Here is a 16,251-nt window from a genome sequence, read left to right as displayed (position 1 = left end):
ATACAGAAAAAGCAAATGAATCATCTAAAAAAGACCAATATAGATGTCCTGCAAAAGTGCCCGGACGAATCTGAACCGACAATTGTGATAGATGAAAGCGCTGAAACTGATGAGCAAGAGCTCTTAAATTTATCAGTCTATGAAGATGTGACAAATGCTGAAATAGACGATGAGGAGTCGGCACACAAAATCACAAGTCCTGAGGCCTTGGCAAAAATTGACCGGTCAAACTCTTCGAACGGGGCACCCCGAGCCAGTAACGGGCGAGTTTGTGAACTAATACTCCCGCCAACAGAAGCGATCCCGTTGGCCCCCATTGAAAACTCTAACAAATTCGAAACTATGGCTGAAAAAAGAAGATGCCTGGATGCTCGGAAAGAAGCCCCAAAATTTGGAACTGAAAATAGCTTAGCTTGCTGGAATGACCATAGCAAAACGCAAACTGAAGAAATTGACAAATCAAAATTTAACATGACTGATATGGCTAGTACAATTCAGCCCAGCCTGAAGGTACCGAAAACAACTGCAACATCAAACGTGGCTAACAAAAACCAACGAAGTTCGCAACAAAAGGTTTTCGTAAACAAAGACAAACTGGTAAAATCTGCAACTAACTGGACACTAAAGACGGCCTAACTTTGAATCGAAACAACGTCCTTAGACTTTTACATCATGTTCCTGGACTTCGATCAATTGAGTCCAATGACATTCAAACAGTGGCCTTCATCAATGATCATCAGAATGACAAAGTCGGACTGCATATAAATTCCAGACTTGTCTGTGATTTACTTCTAAATGCAGTCTCGTTCCTGCTATCTTTGGGCTTTGACATCCATGAGGTCTCTCAAAATAATATTGCAGACCCTTGTTCCACAAAGGCAATGGTAGCAACAGATAACAACTCGTCCTCAACCTACAAGGTTACCTTTGGAAACAATGCTAACTTAAATCCTCTCAAGAAAGCTGTCATTACGATACCGAACAACAAGCCAGAAATCAACAAGGAATTAAACAGCCTCCCACAGGAAGAAAGATTTTGTAACTTGGGAGAAAACATCAAAATTACAATTTTGGGAACAAATTCTGCAGTTGCAAGCGAGCAAAACATTGAATCACAAACTTTGGATGATAATAACACGACAAAAAATTGGAATTGGCTAGCTGGCGTTCTGGGAGGGCAATCTAGCTAATGCCATCAGGGACGCTGTAGTCCCCACATGAATGTCCTCTCATGGAACACCCGAGGATTCATGCATTTATTTAATGAACCCAAAATAAATCCATTGAATCAAACAGTGATTTGTCTGCAGGAAACGTGGCTGACTCTGTGCCCATTATCAGATGAGTATGAAATAGCTATGAATCCAGCCATAGCGAGAAAAAAAGGTCGCCCATCTGCTGTAAAACTGGCTAATTTCACATAAAACCATCCAACACCAACAGGATAGCGAAGCCATGTTAGCGGTGCTTAGCAACAAGAATTCAGCCGACTTTTGGAATCTGATTAACAACATGAACTGTCAACAAAGTGCAATTCAGACAAACATGGTCCCGCACGCTGAATGGGTTACTCATTTCGATTCGGTTTACAGAAAAAACAGCTCAACAATTGAACCTAAATTTCCGAAGCTCACCAAGTGGGATTTAAGGTTCGACAAGGAGAGCATAGCACAGAGCATCCTACGAGCATCTTCCTCAAGAGCACCGGGGCCCGATGGACTTACCAACCATCTAATAAAACAAAACCCAGAGGATTGGTCTGAGTTCCTCATGCTACTGTTTACACAGATCACGGAAGAAGCCTCTATACCATCTAGCTGGAAATCAGCAATTATAATTCCCATCTTCAAGAATGGAAACAGAGCAGATCCGAAAAACTATAGGCCCATAGCATTATTAGATGTCCTTGGAAAAATCTTTGCTACCCAGCTACAAAATCAACTAATGAAATGGATTGAATCTACAAAACATCTGGACCTCCGTCAAACTGGTTTTGTACGAGGCGTTGGCTGCGGCCTAATTCTGCTACTGTTGAACTTTTTGAAAATGGATGCTATAAGAGCAAACAAGAAAATCTATCTTGCATTCGTGGACTTATCCCAGGCATTTGACAGCATTGACCGGGAATTATTATGGAAGAAAATGGCGACCTGGAACTGCCCTCTCAGTCTACTCTTGGCTATTAAAGCACTTCACACCGACACAGTGATAAGGGTGAGATTGAATAAACAAGGACTCCTCTCTGAGCCAATAAAAACTTATAGAGGAGTTAAACAGGGTTGCCCACTTGCTGCCATAATATTTAATCTGTTCCTCTCAGACCTGGGGGCTGAGATGAACAGATAAAATGAAATTCATTCCGGCAATTACACATGGAGCCAATAGTGCTCTGGGATGTCCAGACACATTATGGTCATCACTTGAACATCACTTCTGGTCCAAAGTCTTGCATCTCCCAATGGGCGTACCAACTGCTTGCATAAGATACGAGCTAAGTCTCTTGTCAATCAATGCAATAGTAACGTGGACCACTCTAAATGAATTTAGAAAAATAACCTCTGATTCAATTGCTCCTCAATACCAGATTCTAACCACTGCAGACACAGGACTGACAAACTGTATTCTGTCCCAATGGATAACACGCTGTGACACCATCCTCAGTGATCTATGCACTAATAGAGAGTTACTCCATATGAATCCTGTCAAAGTAAAACTATTATTATGGCAGCAAGATTGGATTGATACAGGGGACATAAGAGGAACTCATAGAATTATGAAAACAGGTCCAGCCGAAGCAAGAAAATTAAATGATCCTCAATCTTACTTGATTAAGTTCCCAGATACTGCCCGTAGACTCCTTTATATGAAATTTCGCTTGAATCAATTCCCAACAAGAGAAATGTTGGCAATTCGAAAAGAAGATGGAGCTCCAATATTGACCTGTCGCTTATGCGGGGAGGAAAATGAAACATTGAAACACCTTATTCTGTTCTGCACACAATTGCGACAGGAACGATCTATTCACTTGAGAAAATATTTTGTGGCAAGACCAACCCTGTCTGCTGAGGATTGGTGGGATATGATGCATCAAGACGTGGAACGCAGCCTAACAATCGAACTGACTTTCCTTCTTGAAAAGATGATCGAAAAGCTGGAAAAACATGAAAACGACATCAAAGTCGCTGTAACTTCAGCTTGAACATTGGCAATCCAAGAGTGTTTTGGACTGCAACGCTCCTTACTTAGTCTTATGCCTCTCCCTCTCGCTTTCCTCTAGTCTTTCTGTCTATCTTTGCCCTTATTTTCCGATTGGAGCTCCTTCTGCAAATCTGCAAATCTTTTTTCTTCAAGAATGAACTTTCTAATGTATTCTGAGATTTTCTTTTTTTTTTCTATTTTTTAAAGGTTTGTAACAAACCAATAAAAATAATTAAAAAAAAAAAAAGATATATTATCTTCTTTTTTCTTCATCCGTCACTGTAATGACACGCCGGTAACAGGGATCCATTTCCGGTAGAGAACCCGCCTTCCATTGGGTCTCCAGATCGCGTGAGGCTGCAAGCTGCGTATTTGGGCCTACTGCATGCACCATGTCAGAGGCCAAGAAGAAGTGCCTCTTCAAGCCTGTCCAAGATGCGACCAGAAGAACGTCTATGTGGAAGACCGGCATCAGAAGTGCATCTACTGTCTGCACTCGGACCATGATGTGGAAAAATGTCCCATTTGCCAGTCTTTTTCCTCAAAGACGAAGAAAAATTGCCATAGGAGGTTGGTTGTGTGACTTTAGGAAGGTAAGGCGTCTGACTCTGGATCGGCTAGTATGCCCAAAGAGCGTACTTCCTCTGGCAAGAGACAGAGGTCCTTCAAGAACGCTTCCAAGTGGAACAGACCAAAGAAGGCAAAGTCATCACACGCTCCGACACCAACATCGGCGAGCGCTGTGGCTGCGGCATCTCCGCCCGCCGAACTGGCAAGTGTCACATAGAGGACACAGTCTTCAGAAGGCCAGAGGTCTGCCCCTCCTTCACCATCGACACAGGCCCCATCGAAGAAGCTTTCGTAATCGACATTGAAGTCCTCATCGAAGATCCCAAGGCTGTCCTCGGACAAGACATCATCATTGCTGAAGACTCCGTCAATGGCATCTTCGACGGGAACACCATCAACATCGCCCGCCAGGCCAGCAGTACTAGCGTCCATCACACCGACGGCTTTGTCAACGACTACGTTTACTGTGTCTACCATTACTATGGTTGCGTCCAGGTGGCATTGCCTCCAAGGCCTGCGTCATCCCCAAGTGTGTCAGTGGGTAGGGCGCCAGGTGCGCCTGTGTTATCCACTTTCCCTAGAGGCACAAGCATGGACAAGGAGTTGCCCCCAGCACTCCCTTTTCTACCAAAGCCCACCAGGGCTCCTCTGCTGAATACCACATCCCCTGTGGGACCTGCCCCTGTTAGAGGGATTCAACTCTCTCACCGTCTCTCAAGAGGAAGAGGAGGAGAAGGAATCTTTGGAAATGTCTGCCCAAACCCAGATGAGGGGCTTGGTGATCACATCCGGCCGCTATCTCCGGAACCTGCATAGCCAGTGCAACCAACTCACCCTGTGAGTAACTAGTCTCATGCCCAGATTCAGATACCTGCAGCTCCAAAGAATGTGTCCTTGGACATTTTAACAACTCTCCACACTCTGGTATTGGAGATTCAGCAATTTGTACCACCAGTGACCCCTGAGGTCCCCTGCCTGGGTCCTAGGATAAGTATGCCAAGACCTCCTCGGCAGGCGCTACCAGTCTCGCAACTGCCACCTATCCCACGGCCCCCTGCCACGGGGAGCAGGGCCAAACTAGGAATTACATAAACACTGATGCCGACCCAGATACAGAGGATACTCAGGGAACAGATGAGTACCATGACTCCGTCCCAGCTGACGGTTGGCTGCCTGATGTAGATCTGCCATCTAGAGACTCCCTTCCAAATGAGTTTGGTTCTTTTCAGGCGATGTCCCGGGTTGCTAAGCTCTTCAACCTGGTCCGAGAAGAGAAGAAGGAGGGATTCTTGTTTCAATGTCGCGAATCCCGCTCCTGGATCATATATCGCATGACGATTTGGTAGTGATAAGAAGTCCTGCCCCTGCTAAGAAGGAAAGGCTGGGAAAGAAATATAGGGTCTGTGAGGGATCAAGAGTAAGACTCAGACACAGTAATAGGTTTTAAGTTGAAAGAAGGCTTTTATTATCAAAACAAAAAGAGGGATTGGGGAAATCTATGAGGGATTTCCCCTTCTCCCCTCAGCAATTCCCCCTCAGCAAAACTAATGATGTTTGTCTCAGGATGTCTAAATCAAAAGAGTTCTCCATCCTGTGTCCAAACATCCTAAACTAACCCTCACACACTGAACTCAATATAATGTGACGGGCAATGTCTTTGAGCTATGCACCAATAGCTTCCTTCCAAAGTACAAAACATAAATGTTTCTCAAGTGAAGAAAAGAAAAAGGTACAAAGTTCCATTGGAAAATTGAGTCTTCCCTTCCCCTAGGATTTCTCTTGTTATCTAAAGGTTTCAGTTTCTAGTATTACACAGTCGCAAGATGGATGGCTTTTCCCTTGGGTTTACCTTGGATCACAAAACAATTGCTCTATGCCTTTTCTGTATATTTACAATGTCACAATCCCAACAAGGATGACTTTTCCCTTGGGCATGTCTTCATTCACATTATAGTCTCTCTGTGGTCTTCTGAGTGTTCACAAGACCTCTTATTTATCTTCCATAGGTCCAAGGCAGAGGGTTTTCCCCTTAGATTCTCTGTTCAAACAGATATCCACAATGTGACTTATATATTTCACAGTTCTTTCTTTGTACCTCTGATATCTTGTTTCAGAGAAAAGGGGTACGGCTCTTTCCTTATGATCCACAAAAACAAATTGTGTGGATCTCTTCCCCAGTTCTCTGAAGCTTTCCACAATTACAAAGGGTGGGATCTCTGCCCCAGTTTTACAATTCCTGGTTTACTCTCCTGCCAGGGTTTTTGCTTTACTACTTGGATGCAAGTCCCAGACTCGCTGCGTGCCTGGTTTACTCTCCTGCCAGGGTTTTTACTTTTCTGTTTGGGTGCAGCTCCCAGACTCGTTGAGTGCCTTGTTTTAGTCTCCTGCCAGGGCTTTGTAAATCCATTGAATATTTGCATGCCAGGTTTCCCTTCTTTACTTTCATTTACTCAATTTTGAATCCAGGTAACTATCTTTCTTATATTTTAGGTCACCGACCCTTCTCCAGTTAAGCTTAATATCGCAATTTCTCTAAAAGGGCTTCTGTTAGCTGCTAATGGTACGCAGCATTCAGCCTGAAGCACCCCGTTGTCTCAATCTCCTTCTCTGGGCTTACTGGTGGTCTTTGGCAGCTGTGGTGTCCCTCGCGTCTCTACGATTCTTCTGCGGTCCATCTCCTTATTGGGAGTGCGTTTCGTCGACTGCTCCATGTTCGTCTGCCCTTCTCCTTTTCTTGGTGGTTCTGGCTGCTCCTCCTGTCAGCGTGGTGAACACTTCTCAGCCCGACCTCTCTGGTCTTCACCCGTTTCTGTGTCTGGGACTGCTTCACTTCTTCACTTCCTCCCGAGTCCCAACCAGCATTGGGAGGCTTGACTCTCTCATTCGGCGCAGGTGTTCTGCTTTTGAATGCCCAGGCACCGGTCAGTAATGTCCAATGACTAGACCGCAGAGTTGTTTTGCCACTCTTGGCGATCTCCATTACTCCCCTCCTCTTCCTCGTCTCAGTGTTGTAAAAAGAAGGTGGGGTACATAAGTCTCAGTGTTTGTTGTTTCATCATTTACTTCCCTAGTGTTACCAATGGGAGGGGAACGTCCATAAATCCCTGTACCTGGTATCTTAGTATCATACAAGGGGGGAGGATGGACACAAGTCCCATTACTTGTTAACATCCTTGTTAACATCCTCCTTTGACTAGAACGTTTAGATGATTTCTTGCTTCCAATGATATTAACTCCTCTATCCCTCTTTCTCTTCTTAGTGGTAAAGGGGGAGACATTTGCATAATGTTGGTGACCAGTAAGTAATGGGGATTTTTTATCCGCACCATAATATGCTATGCAGGAAATGGGAAAAGACAAATAGGTGTCATCAAGGAATCCAGGCAAATAATTATTCTGGTCCAACGCTCTTACAGTACCCCCTGGAGTGTGTACTCTCCCACATGGTCCTCCACCAGATTGCCAACCTAGGGTCAGAGTCAGGGAGCTTCTGCCTTTCCATGACCACGTAAGAGAAGTTTCCCTCCAGAGAATCCGTGACAACATCGCTAGATTTGTCACAGATCCCAGACACGGCCCCCAAAATGCCTCAGTGGCCATCCCACGCCTGACTCTGTGGTGCCAGCTGCTGCAAGAAAGAGGTCTTCGAACCCGGCATCCTCTTACTCAGTCCCACCAGACCAGGAGGGCAAGAAGCTGAAATCGGAGGCTAAGCACATCACTAGTACTGCAGCGCCTACAATTAAGGGTGCCAACGCCCTGGCAATTCTCGCCCGTTACAACAGGGAACTCTGATATAAGATGGGCCTAATTCTCGATTTCCTGCCAGACGACAAGAAAGCAGAGGCCATGGGCATTTTTCAGGAGGGTGATGTAGCATCGGACCATGTGATAACTGTCACCCTGGACATCACTGACTGTTAACATGCTTTCGACGGGAAGAACCTATTCGGCAAGGCAGTTCACAAACCCCTCGTAGTCATCAAAACTGACACAGAGACAGCTCGCTCTATGGGCTTGCATCAATAGAGGAGGCAGACCTTTCAGTCCTGAAGAGGGACGATCTCTAGCACTTCAGAGGTTCTCAGCCTGTCCTACTGCCAGCCCTCTCGCTCCAGCACACAGGAAGCCTATTGAGTACATCCCCAGGCCTACAGACGAGGAACCCAGCGTCGACTTCCCCAAACTGCGAGGTTGGAAAACACATAGGGAGGCTTGACAGGATCGGGTCCCGATCCCCCACTAGAGCACCCCAGTGGGAGGCCAGCTTTCACAATTTATCAACAGGTGGCACAGCATCTCCATGAACAAATGGGTGCTCGGCATTATTGAGGAGGGTCACACCCTAGAATTCCAATACAAATGCCCACACATTCCTCTGGTGTCAAGATTTGAACAGCAGGGAGCCCAGCTCCTCAAGGATGTTCGAGCTATGCTCCATAGAGCCCGTCCCTCTGCAACTCTGAGGCTTCGGAGTATACACCAGATACTTTCTGGTTCACAAGAAGTCAGGCGGATGGAGACCCAACCTAGACTTACGATGACTCAACAATTTCCTGAAATCCCAAAGGTTCAGAATGGTCACATTACAGCACATGCTCACCCAGCTGGAAGAGGGAGATTTCCTGTCTCCTCTGCATCTGGAAGACGCTTATTTCCACATCTCCATTCATTCGAAACACCGTAAATTCCTAAGGTTCGGCATCCAAGGCAGACACTATCAGTTTAAGTAACTGCCCTTTGGCCTCAAGTCAGCCTGAGGGTGTTCAACAAATGCCTGGCCCTATTGGCAGTGATTCTTCGCCGCAAAGGTTTGTATGCCTATCCCTACCTGGACAATTGGCTGGTGCAGTACCTTTCCCGGGCCCTGGCAGTACTGCATATAGTGGAGACAGTTCACACGCTAACCTCTCTGGGATGCTCTATAAACTATCCCAAATCCTGCATGGTACCAGCTCAGGACGCTCTGTTCTTGGGGGCCCGACTCAACACTGTAGCGCGTCTGGCGACACCTTCGGAAAAAAGGATAAAGACCATCATAGCAAAGGCCTAACGCCTGTCACAGTCTGATCCATCAAATCCCTGTTGGGGATGATGTCCTCGTGCATCCACCTGGTCTCTCACTGCAGATTGCGGATGAGACCGCTTCAGGAGTTCCTCGACGCCAGGTGGGTGCAGATCTCTGGCTCATGGAATGACAGGCTATTTGCCACTCAAGCTTTCCGCCAAACCCTGCACTGGTGCTCCATTCACACTCACATCGCACAGGGAGCTCCTTTCAGGACCCCTGCAGATCAGGAGACGGACACTATTGACTTCTCTCTGGAAGGTTGGGGCGCCCACATGTGCCAACTATATGTCAGGGCCTTTGGCCCCCGGAGTAGAAGGCACTGCATATCAACGTCCTGGAACTGCAGTCATTTTTCTGGGCTGTCAAATCCTTCAAGCCTCAGCTCGTGGGAAAAGTGGTCAGAATCTTCACAGAAAACATGACCACCATGTTCAACATCAAGTAGCAGGGAGGGGCGAGGTTGCCTGTCCTCTCTTTGGAGTCAAAGAACCTGTGGCAATGGGCCATTGTTCACTGGATGTTTCTAGTCCTGTTCCACCTGGCAGGCGTTCCAAACACTATCACAGACTCTCTTAGCAGGGAGCTGTCATCCTGCCACGAGAGGGATCTTCAGCAAGTTCAGACCTTGTGGATCTTTAATGAGTGGGGCCAATCTCACATTGTTATGTTTGTGACAGCAGCTAATTCCATGTGCCAACTGTTTGCCAGCAAGTATCCCCAGGTGAGGAGTCTGGGGGACGCCTCCTCATTCCTGTGGGAAGGCCTGTTCGTTTATGCATTCCCTCCAATCCCGCTGCTGCTATGGTTGATCAACTCACTCAAACTGGCCTGTTGCAAGATGATCTTCATTGCACCAGCTTGACCCAGGCAGATCTGGTATCCAGACTTTCTTCACCTGTCAGTGCCTCTGGACCTCAAACTGCCTCCTCTTCCAGACTTGTTATCCAGGGAAGGAGTGGCAATCCTGCACCAGGGCCCAGTGTCCCTGATCCTGTCAGCCTGGCTCCTTCACTATTAGAGTTTGATATTTCTCACTGCTTTGGACTGGAAGAAGATTCTGGCCAAGGCCAGCGCTCCATCCACATTTGCATGCAACAAGCACAAGTGGAACCGTTTCACTGTGTGGTACCAGTGACAGATGATCTCTCCACAGCCTATCACGGTGCTGAAACTTCTGTCTTACCTATCTGATGACTGCTCCATTGAGCAGATGCACCGGATATTCTTGAAGTTTCTCTCGTGGATGACTGGCTTCTGGTGGCGATCGGCTAGGCATGTGGGAAAAATCCATGCTCTATCATGTAGGCCCCCCTATTTGTCTTTTCGCCTGTCCAAGATGGTGCTACAAACTCATCCGTCCTTTATGACAAAGGTTCTGTCTACCCTTCATTTGAACAAGTCTTTGGTTTTACCAGTGTTATTTGCAAGCCCTTCTGTGCCTGCTGAGAAGTTCCCTGCATTCGCTGGACGTGTTGCGTGCCTTGAAATTCTATGTGACACACACAAAGGAGTTTCGAATGACTTCTCGACTTTTTGCCAACTTTTGACCTGTGGGACATGGGAAGGCGCTATAGAAGGCTTTATTTTTTGTTTTTTTAAAATTAATTTTATTGGTTTACATTCAAACCTTTAAAATACACAAAACATTCACAAAACAAACATTGATTCATTTCACTTCAGACCAACTCTTTACAAGTCTTTACGAATCTCATTTTCACTGAGTCCCACTCATCCATATAAGTGAGTGTTTAGCTATTTCTTCTTTGCCATGACCTCAACTTAAAAGGATTTTCCAAGAGGGCAAGAGATGTTTTACGTCCTCACTTCTTTGCAGGCACACTTGGGACTATCAATCGATTTTCAATTGTCGCTAAAAAGTGTGTTAACGGCAAGACTAATTTCATGTCTCTCCCGTTGAACATTTGTTGCCACCACTCTTCAGCGTCAAGCGACGGGTGGGAGGCACTCCAAAGGCCCAAATTAAGAGTTCTTTCCTTTCTTAACCCGACACAGAATAGCACCAAGTGTTTCAATATTTCAGGTACTTGTGTGCAGCAACAACACATCGGATCCAAGTTTGCATATGATGACCACGCCCGTAACCGCTCTTTGGTTTTAAACCCGTTCAGCCTAAAATACATGAACAGCCTTCGGGCGTACGGATCAGGAAATAATTCAATGTATTTTTGTATGCTGTTATACGCCCGAGCTTCAAGTGGGGCCTCACACATTGATTTAGAGGACAATCTTTTGGAGCATGTTAAGTCCTAATCCGCACGCCATATTTTTGTTTTTGTCTCATTCGGGTTGCCTTGGAGAACCTGAGGCTGGATATCGTACTCAAACATTTGGACTTCGCAGCGTCTCATCCACATTGACAGGACATCAGGACCAGAAGAGGTGGCACCATGTAAAACTTCAAATTGTGGAATTTGTTCGCATGTTTTTGTTTTGGGATAGAGTGATAACAAATTCCAACAAACTCTCGCATGGATTGAAATTAGTGATAATTCGTATCTTATAGATGTCGTTGCTGTTCCTTTCGGTAAGTTGAGAACTTTGGACCAGAAGATATTCTCAAGCGTGGACCATACCTCCCATGTGCAGCCCAATGCTTTTTCTGCCCTGGACGTTAGTATAGGTATAACCTTTTGTTTGTAGAATCGTAAAACTGCCTTCAGAGAAAATTTCCCATATCTATTGTTTATCACCAGCACTTGACACGCTAGTTGCTTGCATTTCCGTTTAGTCTCAATTATCCACGGGTCGTCATTAAGACAGGAACTGATCATCATTCCAAGGTATTTCACACTAGGCGAAATGGTCCGTTTTTCTTGACCCAATGACCATGCTGGTCTTTTTGCAAGCCTTGTCTTGCCGCTTTTCAGATCTTTAAGGACCAGTATTTCACACTTCTTTGTGTTAATAAGCAGATGGTTATCAACCACAAATTGTTGGATAGCATTGATTTTCCTTTGTAATCCAATGGGTGTTAAGTCCTGCAATATGAGGTCATCCGCATAGAGAAGCCAACTTAGCCGGGATTTATGCATCTTTGGAGGAAAGGTGTTTAAAGCCTCAAAGGACTTCCCGATGTCAGAAATAAACAGGCTAAATATCCCCGCCGCTAATGGGCAGCCCTGCTTAACCCCTTTGAAAGTGCTGATCGGTTGAGACAGCGTACCCGTTTGGTCCAAGCGTACCCAGATTGAAATTCCCGTGTGTAATTCTTTTATTGCAGCCACTAGATCTTTCGGGCAACCCCATGCACGCATTTTGTTCCATAAGCGTGCACGATCTATCGTGTCAAACGCATAGGTAAAGTCAATGAAGCCGAGGTATACCACCGCTTTAGATCTAATTGCCTCCATTTTCAGTAGATTCAACAACAACAAATTCAACGAGCAGCCAACCTGCTTAACAAAGCCTGTTTGTCTTACGTCTACGTGTTTCGATTGAATTGCTAATTTTACTAAGTTGTGCTGTAACATGGTCGCGTACACCTTCCCTAGGACATCGAGCAGGGCAACTGGCCGATAATTTTTAGGGCACGTTCTATCTCCCTTTTTGAATATTGGGACAATCAGCGCAGATTTCCATGATTGAGGTATCTGCCGCTGGAGGTTCACTCTCTTAAAGAGAGACACACAGAAGTCTGCCATGCTCCGGATGTTGCTTGATCGTAAAATTGGTCAGGCCATCAGGGCCAGGAGCCCTTGAATTTTTGGCTTTACTAATTATTCTTATAGAAGGCTTTCATCTCCAGATGGCTCACCGGCTGCATCATGCATTGCCATCAACTGGCTAACAAACCATTGCCAGGCCTGCCAAGAGCCCATTCAACCAGAGCCACCACCTCAACTATAGCGTTACTCTATCGTGTTCCCCTGCTGGATATCTAAAGGGCTGCTCTGTGGAGGTTTATCCACACCTTCACAAGATTCTACTGTATCAACAGGGACTCCAGGGAGGAGTCTAGTGTCGGACAAGCGGTGCTTTGCAACCTGTTTTCTTGAGGTTAGTATGTTCCAGTGGTAAGTCTTATTGCTTTTGTTGACCCTTGCCACCTGCCTTGGTTGTGATATGCATTGCTGTATAATCGTATTCATAGCATGTGAATCCATGCAAGATCCCATGCAGGAGAAAGAACACGTTACTTATCTATAACAACTGTTCTCTAGCATGGGTCCTCAATGGATTCACATACAGAACCTCCCTCCTTCTCCTCTATGGCTCTTCTTGGTTCCTACTGCCACTTTACGTGCACAACCACATCTGAAGATGGCCACCAGGGGTGGAGTTAAGGAGGACTGGGAATATTCATAGCACGTGAATCCATACAAGACTCATGCTGGTAAACAAGAGTTACAGATAAGTAACTTATTCCTTTCACTTCCTTTGGTTCTCTTCATCCTTTCTCTTTTCTACTTGCCCTTTCTTTTTCCTCTGTTTTTAACTTGTTCCAAGTCTGATTGAAAACCCTCCACTTTTCCAACTCATACAGCTCCCTCTTGACTATGAAGTTTTTTCCAGCTCTTTCTTTCATCCCCTCTGAACTGGCTTTGCTTCTCTCTGGATTCTACTTCACCCGTCACTAACCTGCAGCTTTTTCACCTATACCCAGTCCCTCCTTCTCTTCTGCTACTCTTTGGCCCAGCCTGTAGTCTCTCACAGCGACATTCCTAACTCTGCCCATGTCCACCTTCATTTGTCCTCTCTCCCTCCGAATCTCCGATCACTTGATTGCACGGCTTGCTTTCCCCCCACATTGCTTTCTGCTCCCCTATGGTCCTCTTGAATAGGCCATGTCCTGGCAAACCTGGCTTGTTGCAGCTTTAATGAAGTTCACTTTGTCTTTGGTTTAGGAGGACCTCCAGTTGATGAATGACTGGGGTCTCATCTTCCCTCCTAAGAGAGGTCAATATGAAGGTCAAGTCGGTCTCTGGCAAGAGCGCAGAGACATTCAGTCAGTGGCACTTGCGCTTTTAAGGTCAGGCAGCTCAGCTACCAGCCTCCAGCCGTGCATTCTCGACTGGCCACATGGTGCCCCCTCTGCACCTCATCAGGTCACACCATAACCATCACGGTCTGTGGTGTCAGTGCTCTCTCACCTAGTACCTACACTGGGCAAGTTTAAAATTGCTTCCCCAATTTGGAGAACAGACAGCAGTTGCATTTTTGCTGAAATTTCCATCTCTTAATGTTCCCTCACCGCAGATTTAATAACAACATATTGGAACTACACATTTTACACCCACTTGTTTTCTGTGGGATTGAAACACTGACAGTCATACTGGGCACCTCTTTTTCCTCTTCACCATTTGTCGGAGGGAAGAAGGGGTCCAAGGCTGAAGACTGGTAGTGGGTACAAAGCCTTTCCTGATGCAGAACCAGTATCTACTGTTTCAGAGTGCTGATTCTCCTGACCTGACACTTGTGTGGTCACTCCAGTCACAAACTGGCTCGCATCATTGCTATATTTACTGACAGGGCGGGACACATCACCTTTCACTGTCATGGCAAAGCACGACAGGTCTATAAAATGATGCCTTGTTAATCGACTGAGGTGAGGCCTAGAAGCCATCCTACTTTATTTAGAAAATGCTTAACAATTCACAGATATGTTATTATAGTGGTTTTGTAAAGCAGAACCTCTTCCATTTTGGTGACCTCTTGGCATGACCTAATTAGCATGAGATGTAAAACACGCAAGTTGTGGATCCGAATGATTTTTAAAAGCAAGCTCTCTCTGTTGGTGATTATTGCTTTCATTATTACTATCAGGGTAGTCAAATAAATTGCGTTATTTCTTACCCTTGTTCGCATTGTGTTCTTCACAGGATTCTGCCATTGTAGCTAGTAGTCTACGCAAAGAATATAAGGATAAGAAGGCAAGCACAATATGTCAGGAGAAGAAGAAGAAAGTAGCCACTCGCAACATATCTTTTTGTGTCAAGAAAGGTTTGCAGCAGTTCATATTTGAAAAACTAAACATGTGACTTGTATATTCTGTGTTAAATTCTAGTTTGATCTGTTGCCTTTTCAAAAATACCTTCCTCATTTAATAGAAGCTGTTTCGCATTTGTTTGTTGTGTGTGAGCTCTCAACAATATCAAGACTTGTTTATGGTTCAGTTGTATTCCATCATCGACTTTTTGACACAAGATTTGTATTTGTATTTCTATGGGATGCTTAGTTTTAATATTTTGCAACCAGTATTTTCCCGGGATATGTTTTTAGCCAGGGATATGTTGCCCCCTCTACAGAAATCTTTAATGTTATTCTTCAAATCCCTCTTAAACTGATAGGCCAATGAATGTTCTTGGAAGCAGCCATCTAAAACAATGTTTTGATCCTACTTAAATGTATTCTTACATTTCCAAACAAGAAGCCCCCATACTGAAGTAACACCAGAGTTTTCGCTTTTTATATACCAAAATGTGGACTTTAAATCTTTAACCTAATAATTCGATGTTGTATGCCAATGGCCTGACAATGTCGTGCACATACAATGAAAAGCAAACCTTTGAATGGTATCATGCAGACACCTCCTGAGCCGCATTGTGTCGATAATGAGAGAAATATATATATTTGAAAACATAATGGTTTTTGTTACCATTGAAATGTTGGCATCAAAATCCCAAACTAATGTAATGGCTTCATAATATTTTCATCCACCCACTGGTTCCTGTATATTGCCCTGTTCGGGATGTATGCACTGAAGAGGATGGAACTTCTTGGCCCCTTGGTTGGACCACATTCTTCGCTAAATTACAAAAGCTTATGGGAGCTCCTCTATTGGGAACAACCATGGGTCAAATACCCTGTCTATGGAATTTCTTCCAATCTGAAGGGTCTACAACCACGTTTTAGCTCTCTGCGCCCTTCAGAGAGTAGAAATACCCATTTGCAAATCAGTCTGGTCCCACCCACAAGGACAGTTCAGCACCGAAATGTGAGGCAATTCTCCTTTGAACAAGAGTACCATCAGCAACCTTAGACATATGTATCAGCCTTATTGGGCCTCCTCAGTGAGGTGAAGCTGAGCCACTCTATGGGTTACCCTGGGTTACGTAAGGAGAAACCGCATGTTTTACAAAATTACAAAGGAATATGGGAGCTGCGCTATTGAGAAGGAACATAGGTCAAGATAAGGAGTGGAACTTAAGCTCCAGGCAGAGCCCCGATAATGATTCAGTTGAACGAGCTGGACCCATAACACCGTATTTTGTGGGATTACTATTAGGCCCATTGACCTGCATGTCACATTAACAGAAGTGAGGTGAGAATATTTTTATTTCACTATTGAGGTGGAATAGATAACAGTAAAACAGTTCTTAAATTCCTTGAAGGTCTTCCAAAACATCTTCCTGAAAATTAGAACATAGAAATTGCCTAGTTAATAGGGAACC

The 16,251-nt window shown here is 45.1% G+C and overlaps 1 protein-coding gene across 1 annotated transcript in view; it reads left to right on the top strand.

The window, feature by feature from the left end:
* LOC138583117 (ATP-binding cassette sub-family A member 9-like) overlaps positions 1-16,251 on the top strand; it is a 2,332,105-nt gene that overhangs the window by 1,778,442 nt on the left and 537,412 nt on the right. The window contains exon 30 of the mRNA XM_069655077.1: positions 14,680-14,800. Within this exon, the coding sequence (XP_069511178.1) occupies positions 14,680-14,800 (121 nt within the window). The remainder of the gene's footprint in view (positions 1-14,679; positions 14,801-16,251) is intronic.

This window comes from Ambystoma mexicanum, chromosome 3q (assembly GCF_040938575.1).
Source record: "Ambystoma mexicanum isolate Mex_15411 chromosome 3q, UKY_AmexF1_1, whole genome shotgun sequence".
NCBI lineage: Eukaryota > Metazoa > Chordata > Amphibia > Caudata > Ambystomatidae > Ambystoma > Ambystoma mexicanum.
The sequence above is the reverse complement of the archived record's forward strand: the minus strand, read 5'-3'. Positions and strand labels throughout refer to the sequence as shown.